The sequence below is a fragment of the Sapajus apella genome, unplaced genomic scaffold (assembly GCF_009761245.1).
Source record: "Sapajus apella isolate SASKATOON/1434 unplaced genomic scaffold, GSC_monkey_1.0 scaffold24, whole genome shotgun sequence".
NCBI classification, from domain to species: Eukaryota; Metazoa; Chordata; class Mammalia; order Primates; family Cebidae; genus Sapajus; species Sapajus apella.
Window position 1 is genome coordinate 1,503,909 of NW_022436964.1, and position 17,834 is coordinate 1,521,742.

The 17,834-nt window shown below is 35.9% G+C and overlaps 1 protein-coding gene and 1 non-coding gene across 5 annotated transcripts in view; both read right to left on the reverse strand.

The window, feature by feature from the left end:
- RMI1 (RecQ mediated genome instability 1) overlaps positions 1–17,834 on the reverse strand; it is a 193,949-nt gene that overhangs the window by 174,168 nt on the left and 1,947 nt on the right. For 2 of the 4 annotated variants that reach the window (XM_032290811.1, XM_032290812.1), the window contains exons 2-3: positions 7,003–7,093; positions 2,398–5,841 (exon numbers count right to left, since the gene is read on the reverse strand). In XM_032290811.1, the coding sequence (XP_032146702.1) occupies positions 3,928–5,805 (1,878 nt within the window). In that variant the 5' untranslated portion in view covers positions 5,806–5,841; positions 7,003–7,093 and the 3' untranslated portion in view covers positions 2,398–3,927. Of the gene's footprint in view, positions 1–2,397; positions 5,842–7,002; positions 7,094–17,834 lie in introns of those variants that run through there. The other 2 variants (XR_004272601.1, XR_004272600.1) reach the window with 1 other exon arrangement.
- LOC116559922 lies at positions 12,903–13,049 on the reverse strand. The gene has a single exon (XR_004272692.1). It is a non-coding gene; the product is annotated as a U4 spliceosomal RNA (small nuclear RNA).

Here is a 17,834-nt window from a genome sequence, read left to right on the forward strand (position 1 = left end):
AAATGTTAAAAAAAAAAGTTGACTTGGTCAAGTTTAATTGTACTGTATTTTCTGTATCTCTCTCCTGTCTCAGCCTCTCAAGTAGCTGGGACTCTACTATTTAGTCTCTACTAATAGTCTCTACTATTTTTAGTAAAGAAAGCGTTTCACCATGTTGGCCAGGATGGTCTCCATCTCTTGACCATGTGATTTGCCTGCCTCAACTTCCCAAAGTGCTGGGATTACAGGCATGAGCCACCATGCTCGACCCACATTTTTTGATTGAGTGTGTAATCTTCCTTTATGGCTGCAGATTTTCTATTTCTTCTTGTAATTCTCTGATAAATTTATAAGCTATTATTGAATTCTGTTTAAGTCTAGAATTGCTAAACCTTCCTTGTGAATTAGCTCTTTTATCATTAGCAACTGTTTCTCTTTACTATTAGTAAGTCTTTTGACTGAAATTCTACTGTTTGATATTACTATAGCCACAGCAGCTTTCTTTTGGTTAGTGTTTAGACGTCTTTTCATAACTTTTCCCTTTCAATCTTTCTGTATCTTTGCGTTTTCTGCATCTTATAATTTGGTTGTATTATCTTGTTTCTTTTTTATTACAGCATTTAGCCTATTTACATTTAATGCAATTTCTAATACATTTGAATTTAAACTTACCACCTCACCAGTTGCTTTTCCCCGTATGCCACTCTTTCTTCGTTATTTCCTCTTTCCTGCCTTCCTTTGGGTTGAATGCAATTTGTTCCATATGATTCCATTTTTGTCCCATTAGCTTGCTGGCAATACACTCCTAAAAATCTTTTAGAGTGGCTACACTGAGTATTATAAAAGCAACTTTGAATATTCGAGCTACTCAGTCCCAGCTACTGGCAGGCTGATGCAAGAGGATCACTTCAGCCCAGCAGGTCAAGGCTGCAGTAAGCAGTGATTATGTCACTGCATACTAGCCAGGGCAACAGAGGAAGACCCTGTCTCAAAACAAAAAACGAATTATAAGTAACCTAGAAATTATTTAAAGTATATGAGAGTATGTGCATAGGTTATATGCAAATACTGGTGCCATTTTATATCAGAAACTTGAGCATTTGGATGTTGGTATCATGGAAGATTCTGAAACCAATCCCCCATGGATAACAAAGGACAATTGTACTCTGAAAGCAGAGTCACTCTCAAAAGAGAAAGTTCATCTGATTACGCTCATTTTTTTCTTCCCATTTGCTACTGCCAGGAACTCTTAGCATCATTCTTTTCTGTGTTAAATTCTCAGTCTGGAGATTATTATTCAGGTAACTTCAGTGTCTGCTTAGCCCCATATAAGCATAGACATAGGGCTACAAATTCTCCGGGAAAAGAACACTTTTTCCCCCAACCAACCAGAATCTAAGCCAAGTCATTCAAGTTTTCTCACAGTCACTCCTTACTTTAGGGCAGATTTTTCTAATCTATTCTTTCACTAACGAAGGCAGCTCTTTGAGATGCTGTGTATGCATAGGTGTCAGGGCTTTAAGTACCATGCTATTGGAATGGATGACAGGAAATCACAAAAGATATTAAGCAACAGAAGATGATCATATTTGACAAAATACTTACTGGAACTATAAGGTAAACACCTCAACCATACCCTCAAGCAGCTTATATTCCAAGAGAACAATGGCTCTCAACTGGGGGCATCTCTAGCTCCAGGGAATAACTGGCAATGTCTAGAGAGATTTTTGGTTGTCACAACTGGAAGGATGCTGCTCACATCCAGTGGGTAGAGGCCAAAGATGCTGCCCCCTACCACGCACACAGGACAGACCCATAAGACTTTTCCTGCCAAAAATGTAGCAGTAGAATAACAGAGAAACAAGCACAATAAAATGCATATAATATTATTCTGTACAATGTATAGGAGAGCATGCAACTGGGCAGAGGAATTCATGAAACACTGTAACAGGCACCTAAAGCTTAAATTGAATAGGAAATTATTTTGGAAGGTAGGGGGATCATGCAGTACAGGCACTATAAGCATGAGTGTGAAAGTAAGAGGTATATTCTTCTACATGTTTACTGCACTACAAATAATTTGGTACCCAAAAAAAAAACTTAGGAGCAAAGAGCAATAAGGCAAGATAAGGCTAACAAAGAAGTCAGGGGCCAGATCACAAAAAACCATACATACTCAATGAGGAGTTTGGACTTCACCCTGTAAGTAATGGGGTGGGAGGAGGTTGGTATTAAATGTTAATGAAGAAAAAACAAGATGAAATTTATTTTAGAAAGTTCACTCTGGTAACATTACAGACAATGGTTTGAGGGCAAAATAAGATAAAGATCAATTAGTAAACCACTGCAATAATCCATGCCAAAGAAGACTAGAAACAGAATTAAAGCACCAAGAACCAATATAGTAGCATACGTTGATAAAAAGTATGATAGTCAATCTTTAATGACAATATGAAGAGAAGTTCTAATGCCAATTTTCAAGCCTCATTCAGAGATATGAGTATCGGAGGAAAACATTTAATGAAAGATAATGCTATCCCATTCAGATTACTTATTAAAAAGCTATGCAAGTATATAGGCATGATCATTACTAGAGTATATATCAGCAATATCTGTGTTCTGGTGCTTTGAACCCTGATACAACAATGAAAATATTTTTTAAATCTTTCTCTTCTATTATCACATTTTCATATGTGTATTTATCTTACCTCCTGATATTTCCTGTTACATTATTTTCAATAAAACGCCAATGTCTTTATTTTGTTAAATATTTAATGTTTTAAGATTCAAAGCACTTTAAAACAAACGATTAATAAAAATAACATTAGCTTTCAAATACAACTTTGTAACAGTGCAGTGGAAGAATGGTAAACAGTCTCCCTTTTTAGAAAAAATTAGCACTTAAAACTAAAGGAAAATTTTATGTACAGCTAATTTAGAAACGGAACCATGACAGCCAAAGACATAGAAAAATGCCTTACTTTAATCCAACAAATGTCCTACCTACTGGATCTCGATAATGACATTTTCAATATACCATTTAAAATAAACTATCCTTGAAAATAAGGCTTTAAATGATTCAATATAATCTATCTATGAAACAATATCTAGTTAACTGGATTACCTCAAATATACCAAATATTATAATCAGCAAAATAAAAACCAGTAAATCAATTTGTGTCTGAAAGCCTGATGTTCTAATCTACTGAATTTTTTTCCCCTAAGATTAGCAATATAAACAAATCTTTTGCGAGTACTCAACATATTATGACAAGCTCAGGTATGTTCACGGTGGTTATGGCCACAGACAGTGCTCAATATATTAGAAGTAAAATTCCTATTTATAAATATTAACTTTCAACAATATGACTCACCACTGAACACCAGTACAATACTTTAGCCATCATTTTATGTGACATGCCAAGTGGAAAACAAATTTCTCAACAATAGTGGGTCATCATATTCCTTCATCTAACAGTTACTTTTTTAAAAAATTAATCTTTGGAGGCCAAGACAGGATTGAGAGACCAGGAGCTTGGGACCAACCTGGGCAACATAGCAAAGCTCTGTCTCTACAAAATAATAATAATCATAAATTAGCTGGGCATGGTGGTACATGTCAATAGTCCCAGCAACTCAAGAGGCTGAGGCAGGATTGCTTGAGCTCAGGAGGTCGATGCAATAACCTATAATCATGCCACTGCACTCCAGCCTGGGCAACAGAGCAAGACCCTGACTACAAAATTAAAAAATTAAAAAAAAAGATTAACTTATTTTAAAAAGCTCCATAGCTCCACATATAAGAAGCATGATTAAACACTTTAAAATTAAACTGAAATAAGCTATGAAATTTCATTTTTCCTTTTACATAAAGTTTCACATGTAAAATTGTGAACAAATTCTAAATATTTCCTTGTTGTTTTTAATTGTTCCTAATACTATTTAAAATTATTTATTCAACCGCTTCTTTAGATTCTCAAGGTGTTCCATATTAACATTTTGTAATGCCAGTACCATTGCTTTAGACAAGGAAGGATTAAATGAAATAGTCATTAGACAGCATAAATCTATTAGATCTCTCTGACATTTCTGCAAACCTTCCAGGAACTTTTGGTATTGAAGAGGATCCTTTTTTAACTGTTTCATTTCTGGTACTGAGAACCCTATCAAACTAGTAAGTATTTCATCCACAAAGTCTACATCTAGATATGCAGTACCATCAGACACCTTTGCAGTTATACTCCAAATGCCACCAGAACTTGAGAGATTTCCAGTTAAAGTCACAATAAACGCTTTCACTTTCACTGTTGTAATTTCCTTTGGTTTGCTGGCCATTAGAATAGACAAGTAGATAAAGGGTGGAGAATACAAATCCATGGCAACAGGAAGATTAGTCCTATTCTCTGATGATCTTAAAGAACAAGTCTGTAAATTGTGATCATTTGCATTAGAAATTTGTGAGCTCCTTTTTGGTACACAGTTGACCACCTCTCTATTTAATATTTTATTATTTAAGAAATGTCCATCTGAACTGCTGGTTTGTTTTATTTTATTATCTGTCTCTAAGTTCGCATCTTCATTTGTAAAATCATGGGCCAAGGGTACATTACGATGAACTGAAAAAATACTCCTGTTTTGGTCTCTAGCAGATGGACAACCAAAAGATTTGTCTTCATTAGTCAGTTGTTCAGATACCTTTTTTTCACTCCAATTATTGTTTCCATTTTTGCAACTCAAAGAAAAATTATTCATAGTATTAGGATTATGTGAAAATGTCTCTAAACTTTGACTGGCATTTCTGTTAAAAGTCAGTGGCTGCAATTCTTTAGTTTCCATCTGTTCTTTCTGGACAGTTTCTTCTAAAAGCAAGGCCTCCTCCAATGAAAAGTCATCTAATTCCCCATCCACGAAAGGCATAGATAGGTTTGATGGATCCTCTTTTGGTCTTGGAGACATAACAGATTCTGGCTCAAAACTTGACTGTCTTCTGGGAATGGTATTTGAGGAACTACCTGTGGTGAAACATCTTTCTGAGGAAGTGTCATTATTTGCTGCAAGCTCATCATTTTCATCAAGACTTGCCAAGAGTTCTTCATCAGAAGGACCTAATGCAGAATCTAGAACATCTGTAACTCTGGAAATATTTTGGTTAGAATTGTTTGGTATGACTGAAACTATAGGATCAGGTTCCCCTATTAATCTTGCAAGTACTTTATCTTGGGCATATTCTCCTAAAAGAGCATCTACTTCACCTCCTAACACTTTTACATTTTCTGGTTTCAATAAGAGAACACCAAGACGGAAAGATACATTTCCATAAATCAAAATTTTTGTACCCGGAGGAAGATCACTATGAAGAGCTGGAATAGACTGATATTCCATTCCCTGTATTTGTACAATTCCATCAGTTAGCTGTAGCATCAACATTCGTGAAGGCTTTACTTCCCAAGGTTTTAGGGTTACTTGTGTTTCAGCTGTAACTAGATCATTTGTTGTATTCTTTCCTCTCAACTTCTGTATCTGGGAATATGCAGGCTGACTTACATCAACCAAGGAATTAATCTGCAGAGCATAAAATCCATTTAGTTCTCCTTTTTGAATTTCTAAAATGCCATCAGGTAAAAGAGGATGCTCCAAATCCCTCAGATCAGTAAGGAGCCACTGCTCAAACACTTGTTTATTCATTTGGGCCTGACTCAAGTTAACATTATTATTTTCTTCTTGGATCCAGTTAATACAAGCTTCCAGCCACATCGGAGGTACTTTAATATGCCATGTAGCTAAAAGCCAGGTTTCAGCTCTTAATACAATACTAGTCACACTCATTTCTTTTAAATAAAAGAAATAATATGCATCTACTACCTGAAAACAAAAAACAAAAAAATTATGATAATTCAGTACATTTGAATACAGCTTCTGTAATTCTCTAAAATACACAGACAGGCACACCCTTTAGATTTTTCACTCTTGAGCATCTTAAAAATCTTTAGTTTTTACATGGTCAAAATTCAAACACTACACACAGTCAGATGTTATAATGAGAAAATCAAAATGTTTGAGACAGCTTATACCTAGGTTTGAAAGCTGGCTCTGTCAAGTTACAAGCTATGTAACCTAACATAAAATTCTCAACTTCTGTAACCAGTTTTTTCATCTATAAAATGTCAATACCACCATCTATCTTACAGAATTGTTATCAGGATCACATGAATTATATTTGTAATGCACAATGTCAGACCTAGAAAGGATATTCAGTAAACAGTAGTTACAGTAGCCTCCCTTATCTGTGGAGACTATGCTCCAGTACCCCCAGTGGATGTCTGAAACTCTAAATATTACCAAACTTAATATATACTATTTTTTTAAATCTGATAACCAACCAGCTACTAAGTGACTAAGGGGTGGGTAGCGTAAACAGCACAGATACACTGGACAAAGGGATGATTCAAGTCTAGGGTATTATTTCATCACACTATTCGGAACAGTACAAAATTTAAAACTTATGAATTATTTCTGGAATTTTCCACTAAATATTTTCAGACCTTGATTGACTGCAGATACCTGAAACCACAGAAAGCAAAACCATGGAGAAACGAAGACTATAGTATATTATAATTGATCTAATAAACAGATTCTAATCATTTAAAATTTAGTTAAGAAACAATATTTACTAATGTTCTTTGTGTATGTATAATAGCTCTAATATAACTCTATTAAAACATACCACTGTGTTTGTCCATTTAGTACTTGAATGTGTGGTCTAAAGATAAAATTATAACAAATAACAGCAGACACTGAGCTGACAGATATAAAGCATCTTACGTGTTGAGCTAAATATTTTCAAAAGTCATGCCAGACAAATATATTAATACTTCTGATTTTCTCAGTATGATAAAGCAGTAGCAAAACACTAAAGCCTAATCATCCTTGTGTTCACAAAAGTATAATTTGTTCCTTCTACAGATGAGGATATTTATGAAGTCAAATATATTAAAGTTTTAATATGCCCATAAGAAAACTTACCACTTGGAATAGCAGCACAGGGTTTGAAGACAGAATTTGGAACTGGTTGTTCCGTGGGTTACTTGAAACCTTCACTGGCTCAGAAATAGCCCTGGGAGATAAGACAAGAAGCAGTAAGAATTGTAAGATGAAGTTGTAGAAAGACTGGACTATTTTCTTAAGTGCAAGAGTTTGATGGTATGGTTTGTGGGGATCAGAAACAAGTGACCATGAGAAAGTCACGCGCTTTCTCTAAGCCTGTTTCCTTTTCTATATACTTACCTCATAGGTTTACTGTGAAAATTAAAAAAAGATAGGAGATGTGATATAGTATTTGATGTTAAGAGTACATCTCTGGTGCTAGGCTTATAAACTCTTATTTATAAACTCTGTGTCTCTAAACAAGTTACTCAACTTCACAATATCCTACTTGTCTCATTTGTAAAACAAGAATAACAGGATTTTCCTCACAGGCTTGTTATGAAGATTAGATTAATATGGAAAAAGCAGCACCTGGTTCATAGCAAGAACTCAGTAAATGTATACTATTATTAGACTTATAGTGCCTACTACAGCACCTGGCAAAAAAACAGCCACTCAAAAACTACTTATTGAGTGTAAGTTTGAGACCAAGCTGGTCTCAAACCCCTGACCTCAAGTGATCCGCCCACCTCAGCCTCCCAAAGTACTGGGATTATGGGATTACAGGCGTGAGCCACAGCACTCCCAGCCACTATTTTAGACTGAATGACCAATTCCTAGATTGGATAAGTCCTATACTGCTCTGAAATTAGTGAAATGAGACTTTTTTGTAGATTCTCAAACAATATGCCTACATGAGACTTTAGGAGTTTAAACCCTGAAAATGCTAATATAGCTCACCTTAAGCTACCATTGTAACAAAACTATTCTACATTGCATCCCCAAAAACAGCTGAAAGAAATGCAGCACATGCCTCAGAAATGGAAGGAACTAAAACGCCAGTTTATTGCTGATTCTAATGCTACCAGTTGAACATCTTTTCATATTTCTCAGTGACATGGACTCCTTACACGCCTCTAAACAATTTCTCCTCTTTTGTTCTATACTTCTGTTCTAGCACAAAGTAAATGTATGTAAATGCTTGCTACCATTAATATTTTTTAAATATCCCACAAAAGAAGACATGGAAGCGTATAGTTCTCAGGAACCTATAAACAGTGGGTACATTATTAATTTAATTTAATGGGTGGTTAACATTTAAAGGACATGGGGAAGTTAAGGTCAATTACAGAACAGATGAATCTTTATATTAAAGAAAATGACTGGTGGCCAGGTGCAGTGGCTCACGCTTATAATCCTGGCGCTTTGGGAGACCAAGGTGGGTAGATCACGAGGTCAGGAGTTCAAGGCCAGCCTGGCCAACACAGTGAAACCCCGCCTCTACTAAAAATACAAAAATTAGCTGAGTGTTGTGATGTGAGACTGTAATCCCAGCTACTTGGGAGGCCGAGGCAGCAGAATCACTTGAACCCAGGAGGTGAGGTTACAGTCAGCTGACACCACACCACTGCACTCCAGCCTGGACGACAGAGCCAGACTCCGTCTCAAAAAAAAAAAAGTAAAAGAGAAAATGACTGAGAGTATAAACATTTTTTAAACTATATGTAAAAAACAATATAAAAAATCAAAAGTAGGAAAAGTCTTTACCTGTTGTGACGAAGATAAGCTATGTAGGTCAAATCAGCAGGTCTCCTTAATGAAGAAACCAAATCTCTATGCCAGCTCTCTGATTTAGCAAATGGAAATACTTCCTATCTTGGCTGGGCATGGTAGCTCATGCCTGTAAACCCAGAACTCTGGGAGACCAAGGTGGGAGGATTACTTGAACCCAGGAGTTCAAGACCAGCCTGGGCAACAAAGCAAAATCCCATCTTTAAAAAATTTTTTTAAGTTAGCTGAGCATGGTGGTGCATGCCTGTAATCCCAGCTACAAGGGAGACTGGTAGGTGGGAGGACTGCCTGAGCCCAGAGGTCAAAGCTGCAGTGAGCTATGATTGCATCACTGCACTCCACCTGGGTGACAGGGCAAGACCCTGTCTCAAAAAAAAAAAAAAAAAAAAAATTCCGTATCTTATTAAGAAAAGCAAAATATAGCCCAAATCCCCAACGTTGGAGGTGGGACCTGGCAGGAGGTGATTGAATTATGGGGGTAGATTTTCCCTTGGTGTTGCTCTCATGATAAAAAGTGAGCCTGAGAGCTGGTTGTTTTAAAAGTGTGTGGCACAGAGAAGAAACCTCTATGCCAGTTTTCCATGTGACATCCTCCTCCCAGAGGGTGTAGAGCTCCAGCCCAGGCCAGCCCGCCTCACTCCTACGTGACCCCCCCACAGCCCATCAGGGTCCAGGGAGACATTTGTTCTTGCTTTAAGTTAGGAGTAACAAATAACTTTCTTTTTCGATCAGGGAAAAAAACCCACCTCTACCTTTAAAATCACACCCAGAGCCCTGCATCCCCTGCTATGTCCTATGTTGTTGCTAATGACAATACGATGCTTACTCTGTTATTCGAAAATGATTTTTATGTAATTAATGTATGCTTTCTTGTTTATAAATGCCTGATTAAAAAAAAGTGTGTGACATCTTCCCCCTCTGTCTCTGCCACCCCCCTGCTCTGGCCACATAAGACGCGCCTGCTTCTCCTTCACCTTTGCCACAATTTTAAGTTTCCTGAGGCCTCCCCAGCCATGCTTCCTGTACAGCCTACAGAACTATGAGCCAATTAAACCTCTTTTCTTTATAAATTACCCAGTCTCCGGTATTTCTTTACAGCACTGCAAGAACAAACTAATATAATAGGACATACAGTATGCTAACTTTTGTATACAAAACAGGAAAATACACATATTATGACTTACATAAAGTGCCTCTAGAAGGATATACAAGAAACTTGATAAAACTTAAATTATTTAGCTATACTCAATAACAAGAGTAAGATCTTCGTGGGTCAGAAACAGATGAGAAATTTAGAGTGGTTAAGTAGGCACTAAAGCCATGCAGCCCCCAGGAAAAGGGCATTTAGCTAAGAACAGTGTAGCTAAAGCTTCAAAGCTCTAGAAGTCCAGCATGCCATGCATGGGACAGAAGACCAGAAACAGACTTCTTGCTGGAACTGGGCCAAAAAAAGTTCCACCCAACACCTGCATGTGGCAGGAACAGAACTACCCTGAGAATAAACACTGGGCCTGCATAAAACATATAAGTAAAAACCCAAATTCCTAATAAAACAGCTGACCTAGAGCTATGTCAATGTCGGCCAGAGAGTAAACTCCAAAGCTACACAAAGGGGCAAAACTATCCAACATGAGCCCGCAAACCAAAATTATACTTTAGGAAAATTACTACCATCAGCAGACATACCAAATAGAATTTATACCTGAAGACAGTTTTTAAAATGAAGAATCTTAATTTTAAATGTCTTTGAGCATACTAAATATACTTCAGTGGGACTAACATCCTAAAAGAAGAATAGAAGATAATTAAATGATCCCAGGCATTTACGAAAATAATGTACTGCAAATCTTGTAAATAGAAAACAGTCTCTGAAATTAAAATCAGTAGATGGGACCAACACCTGGCTAACAACAAATGAATAGATAACTTATGCATTAGAAGTTACTTAGAACACAGTATAAAGATTAAGATACCACAGAAAGAGGAAAAAAGAATTAAGAAGCAGGAAAGACAGGTTCCAACAGTGAAGTAATTGCAATTCAGAAGAAAAAAAAGAGGTGAAAAAAAATTTTTTTTATAATGGTTGAAATTTTTCCAAGATATTATTTTCTAGGTTGAATAAACTCTATACTTCTAATCAGCTTTTTTAATCTACACTTATACACAGCAATATGGCAAAATATAAACATTAAGGATAAAGAAAAGTAACGAAGACCTAACAAGCTGGATCTAAAATTCAAGATAACAAAAACGTGGGAGCCAGGAATAGTGGCTCATGCCTATAATCACAACACTTGGGAGGCTGAGGCAGGCAGATCACTTGAGCTCTGGAGTTCAAGACCAGCTTAGGCAACATAGCAAAATCCCATCTCTACAAAAAATACAAAAATCAGCTAGGCGTGGTGTCTCCTTCCGGTGGTCCCAGCTACCTGGGAGGCTGAGGTGGGAGGATCACTTGAGTCCAGGAGGGACCTGATCAAATAATCTTTGACAATGGTGCCAATACTCCACAATGGGAAAACAATACTCTCTTCAGCAAATAGTGTTGAGAAAATTGAACATGCCCATGCAAAAGATTACAGATGGACCTTATCTCACACCATATACAAAAATTAACTCAAAACGGATTACAGGTCTAAAGGTAGCACCAGAAACTACAAAACTCCTAGAGTAAAACATAGGGAAAAAGCTTTATGACATTGAAATGAGCAATGATTTCTTGGAAATGACACCAAAAGTACAGGTAACAAAGGCAAAAGTAGACAAACGGGACTACATCAAACTGAAAAACTTTTGTGCACCAAAGGATACAATCAACAGAGTGAAAAGACAATCTACGGAATGGGAGAAAATATTTGCAAACCACATATCAGACAAGGGGTTATTACCCAGAATATGTAAAGAATTTTTTAACTTGATAATTAACAACAAAAAAATAATCCAATCTGAAAATAGGCAAAGACCTTGAATAGACATTTCTCCAAAGACATACAAATGAGCCAGTAACAGCGGCTCACACTTGTAAACCCAGCACTTTGGGAGGCGGAGGCAGGTGGATCACTTGAGCCCAAGAGTTCAAGACCGGCCTGGGCAACAAGGCGAAACCCCAGCTCTACAAAAAATACAAAAATTAGCCAGGCATGGTGGTACATACCTGTAGTCCCAACTACTCAGGAGGCTGAGGTGAGAGGACTGCTTGAGGTCAAGGCTGCAATGAGCCATAAGTGTGCGACTGCACTTCAGCCTGGGCGACAGAGAAAGACCCTATCTCAAAAAAAAAAAAAAAAAAAAAAAAGATATACAATGGTCAACAAGCATATGAAAGGATGCTCAACATCACTAATCATAAAAGAAATACAAATCAAAACCACAATGAGATCTCACCCTCACACCTGTTAGAATTGCCAACGCCAAAAACACAGAAAATAACAAGTATTGGAAAGAATGAGGGAAAACTGGAACCCCTGTGCACTGTTAGTACAAGTGTAAAATGGTAAAGCTACCATGGAAAACAGTATAGAACCTCAAAAAATTAAAACTAGAACTACCATAGGATCCCACTTCTAGGTGTGTTTCCAAATGAACTGAAAACAAGATCTTGAAGAGATAGCTGCATAATCCACGTTCATTGCAGCACTGCTCATATGAAGAATACAGAAACAACCACTGATAGATGGATACAGAAAACATATATTCAGTATTATTTTTTTTCAAAAAATCCTATCATATGCCACAACACAAATTAACCTTGAGGACATTATGCTAAGTAAAATAAGCCAATCACAAAAGGAAAAATACTGCATGATTCCACTCATATGAGGTACCTAAAATAACCAAGCACACAGAAACGGCAAGTAGAATGGTGGTTGTCAAGTGTTGTGAGGAGGGAGAAATGGGATGCTGTCACTAAATGGGTAGTTTCAGTAATGCAAGGTGAAAAAGTTCTAGATAACTGTTGTTGTATATGCAAATAATTAACAATGTCATAATGTGTACTTAAAATCTGTTAAGAGGGTAATTTTTTTAAGGCAACTCAAGTAAAGCAGTGGAAATGGGGAAGGAACAAAGAAATCTATAATTGGTTGTGATCAATTACTTGTAAACACTACTGCACTCAGACCAGTGGGTAAATTTATTTGATGTGCTTTTTATTACAATTTTAAAAGGAGAAAAACATGGAAGAGAGAAAAAAGGAATAATAAATGTACCACTATTTGCTGATGACATAAATGTTGATGATGAAAATGCCAAAGAATCTACAAAAAAGCTATTGTCACCTGAGAAAGGTTTTCAATTAGCAATAATCATGCCTCGGATAAATCTCATTAGCTACGAAACTGCCACCGCGCAAAGTTCAAAAAAAGCCATATCACCTGATCTAGGATACAAGGCCAATATATAGCACAAAAGTCATTTTTACTTTTATATAGTTGATCTTCATTTACAGATTCCTTATTTGCCTATTCAGTAAAATTTATTTGTAATCCCAAAATGAGTATTTGCTGCACTCCCATGGTCATTCATGAACATGTGCAGAGCAGTGAAAAATTTGAGTCAACCGAACATGCATACCCAGCTGAGGTCAAACAAAGTGATAATGTGCCTTTTTGGTTCAGGTTTCCTATAATAAACAAGTCTCCTTTTAGTGCTCTACTTAGTGCCACGTTTTTGTGCTTTTTTTTCCCCTGGCAATTTTGATGTTTAAAATGGCCCCCTGCCACAGTGCTCAAGTGCTACCTAGTCTACCTAAGCATGGGAAAGCTGTGACATGTCTTATGGAGAAAATATGTATTTTAGATAAGCTTCATTTAGGCATGAGTTATAGCACTGTTGGTTGTGTAAGTTCAATGTTAATGATTTAATAAGATATATTAAACAAGGTGTCTTTAAACCTTCAAATAAGGTTGTTGACTGTAAAACCAACGGACAAAACAGTACATTTTATAATAGCACCGAAAAGCCAAACACTATGCTGAAAACTATAAATTACAGATTAAAGAAATTAAAAACTACTTAAGCAAATGGAGAGATATGTTGTATTCATGGATTGGAAGACTTTATCTGGTTAAGGTTTCAGTTCTCCCCATCTATAGATTCAATGCAATTCCATTCAAATCCCCAGTAATCTTTTTATAAAAAATGACAAGCTGATTCTAAAATTTATAACAAAAGGCAAAGGAACTAGAATTGCCAAGACAATTTTGAAAAAGAAAAACGAAGTTGAAGGATTCACACTATCTAACACCAAAATTTCATATAAAGCTTCAATAATCAACAGTGAGATGTTGACAAAAGGATTAACATACTGGAAAATACGAAGATAAGACAATCTACAAATAGACACACATATATATGATCAATTGATTATCCACAAAGTTGCAAAAGTAATTCAACAAAAACAGGATCATCATTTGAACACATGGCGCTGAAACAACTGGATATCCATATGCAAAAAACTATGAGCCTCAACTAATACCTCAAACTATGTATAAAAATTAACTCAAAATGGAACACAGAGCTAAATGTAAAAACTAAAACTACAAAATTTGTAGAAGAAAAGCTGGGAGAAAAATCTTTGTGACCTTGGTTTCCTAAAAGTTTTCTTAGAAAAGTGACATCAAGGCCAGGAATGGAGGAGGGGAGGGGAAGCAAGGGGGGAGAGAAGGGGAGGAGGGAGGGGAAGGGAGGCCTTTAGTTGCACCAATTCAATAAAGTGCCTATTTTCTCCAGTAAAATTAAAAAACACAGTGCTGGCAAATGGACCTAGTATAATTTTCAAAGGCATGAAAATGTGATGACAGACATTAGGCAAACTAAAATCAGGATAAAGTGTACTTTCAGTTGACTTTGAGACTTCACAAGGAATGAATCAGTAAGAAAAGAAGAAAAACTGATTAGTTACAAACTGAAAATGTCAAGGCTGGACAGAAAATGAACAAGAATGAATTTCAAAGATATTAATCCTATATTTCCCACCAGGTACAGATGTATAAACAGAGAATTAAAGACTGCTGAAAATAAATTAAAACCTATTTTGTAAGACTTTGAAATTTTTTCAAAGATTTTAATTAAAAAAATGTACTTCTACATCTGCAGTGTTATCTAAACCTCAAAACAGTAATTTTTGATACAAAGAGTACTATCATCTATTCGACAATGATGAAACTGAGGCATGAAGATTAAGGCATAAACATCATATCCAACAGCAGACCCAGAACTAGAACGTAAATTCTGCTAATCTCCATTCCTATACCTTTTTCTGTCAACTTCAGTTAACAGAAAGAGGAAGCAAAACCAGTCCCTCAGTTCATCTATAAAATCCACTTACGTATAAAATCCACATCTAAACGGCCATTCTATAAGAGTGGTTTGCTGCTACTATAATGAACAGACTTCTCAGATCTCATGTAAATAACAAGCTCATCTAATGCACTCTAAATTGTTTCATTTACAAAATCAAATGAAAGAAAAATGTAAAAGAATCACCTACACCTACTGTATTTATCTCTGCGATAACTTTGACATAGTGCTATGGTTAAGTACTACTTTTCCTTTCACTATAACTCTACTAACATACCACATAAAATATTTTTTACCTTTTTCTGAATATTACAAACTGATATTCTAAGGCTATGTATCAGTTTTTAAATTTTTTTTTATTCCAAACTTGGCTCTTCCTTGTATGTGCTATTGAACACTGCAAGTGGCAAAACTCCTTTCAGCCAAGAGTTGGGATGAATTCTGAAAAACACTGCTCAGTGAATCCCAACAACTAAACTGTTCCATTAAATGTATGTCAGTCCTAATTACTAACTCTAAGTACTACCCTCAACTTCTGAAGCTAACTGACATACTGTACATTTATAGTAATGTTATCATAACTAAGCAAAAAAAAAAATTTGTGACTAAACCCCCAAAAGATAACCAAGACATCTGTAAAACACATGCAAATGTGATAAGAGACTTAACATTGTACAAACATTCCAATACAACTATTCTCAAATATTTTACCAAAAAGTCAAGAACTTTGGGGGAAAAAAATGACTGCTAATGTACATCTGTTACACAGATTTCCTCACTTAACAGCAAAGTAAAGTGGAAAGTAGGATTGATCTAGGACACAGATATAATTCCTACAATTGCATGTCTTAATTACAAAAAGATGATGTATAATAGGTTATTTTTCCTACAGATTAGAAAGGTTTAGTAAAATGTTTAATCAAATGGAAAAATATTATCTAAGATCCATATTATAAAGTTTAGACTAGATATTAATAATTGAGACCTTTAATAATTTGGTAAATTATATTAATGGCATCTAGTCCTTCAGAAAAATTCCTAAGGTTTTCATCTCTCCTTTGCTTAGGAAATTGGGTAACCATAGTCACAGCAGGTAGAAGCACAAATTCTCAGAGGCAGAAAGTTAGCTAGAGCGGCACAAATTCCCATGTGCTAATGTACAAACAACAGCTCTTTGATCCTAAAGAACTCCACTGTCCAAGAAAATAATAATAAATTTGGAAAGATGTATTTTAAATTGTACATTAAGATATGTTCAAGACCAGGCGCAGTGGCATATGCCTATAATCCCAGTACTTTGGGAGGCCGAGGTGGATGGGTCACCTGAGGTCAGGAGTTTGAGACCACCCTGACCAACATGGTGACACCCTGTCTCTACTAAAAATACAAAATAATTAGCTGAGTGTGGTGGCACATTCCTGTAATCCCAGCTACTCGAGAGGCTGAGGCAGGAGAATCACTTGAACCGGGGAGGTGGAGGTTGCAGTGAGTCAAGACTGCACCACTGCACTCCAGCTTGGCCAGAAGAGCGAAACTCTGTCCCCTCCAAAAAATGAAAAAAAGGATATGTTCATACCATATGATCCACTTCTTTTACCTTCCAGAATTAAGGACACAATCATAAATAAGGCCCGAAAAACCCATGTGTTTAAGGAGATAATATCCCAAGTACTGTAATTTGATCTTTACAAATTAAGTGAATATATTATCACATGTACCCCAAAATTATGCACATCTTTTATGCATCAATAAGTAACAAAATAAAGACAAAGATTTGTATGGTAGAGTGTTTACCACTAAGTTTTTATATTTTGATAAAAACAAACAAAATGTTCAAAATTGGAAAAAGTTAAATACCTTGCACTGCCACCATGAAATGAAAATCAATGAAATCTTTAAAGGAACCATTTTTAAGAATTAATGACATGGGAATACATTCACATTGTTTGGGGGAAAAAAAACAGATATAAAATTACATACAGTTTAATCCCCATTAATTTTATCAACAGGAAAAAACATTTTTAGGAAAGCTGATTAGCACTGTGTGAATGATAAACTTGGCTGACCACACTAATCTACATTCCAGATCTGGACTGCCAGGAACTGAACAGAAGAGAATAAAGTGGGAAAATTTTATCATCTACCATTAATGTCTAGGCATATCTGACTTATAGATTAATTTCAGTCAGCCTCACATATTCCAATTTTTTAAATAGAAAGTAAGGCAGGAGTGTCATCCTTTTGGACGTTACATGTGTCATTCAGACAACACCTGAGACTTAAAAGCACTAACAAATATTTAAATCTCTCCACATTTCCATTATTTTCATCTAAATAAGGTAAGTCTACATTTTAAATCATTGAGGATGATTTCAAGGTAACCCTGGAATTTTTAAGAAGATACTCTGAAAATCAGGGAGAAAAAATTTATATTATGACTGAAATAATTAAGAAGTAATCAGAGGAGCTTTTTGTGGATCCTCCATAACCTAAGGTAAGGAAAAGACAAAAAGAGAATAGGTTTAGGATCTGAAACCCAATTTTGCTATGTGACCTTAGATATGTTCCTTAGCTTCTCTTAGTATTAGTTCCTTCATCCATAAAACAAAGATAACAACTTACTCAAAGGACTCTAAAAAGTATTAAACTGCCAGCACAAGGTTTAGCATACAGTTGGGAACTCAGGAAATGGTAGTTATAAATAATAAACAATAATCCAGCTGGCTAGTGTACAATCTCAATTATATTAGCATATCTAAAGCAAATCCCACATCTAGGTAATATCTGGTTTAAATTCACTGAGTCTAAAATTATCCTACACCATTACACCGTTGTACCAA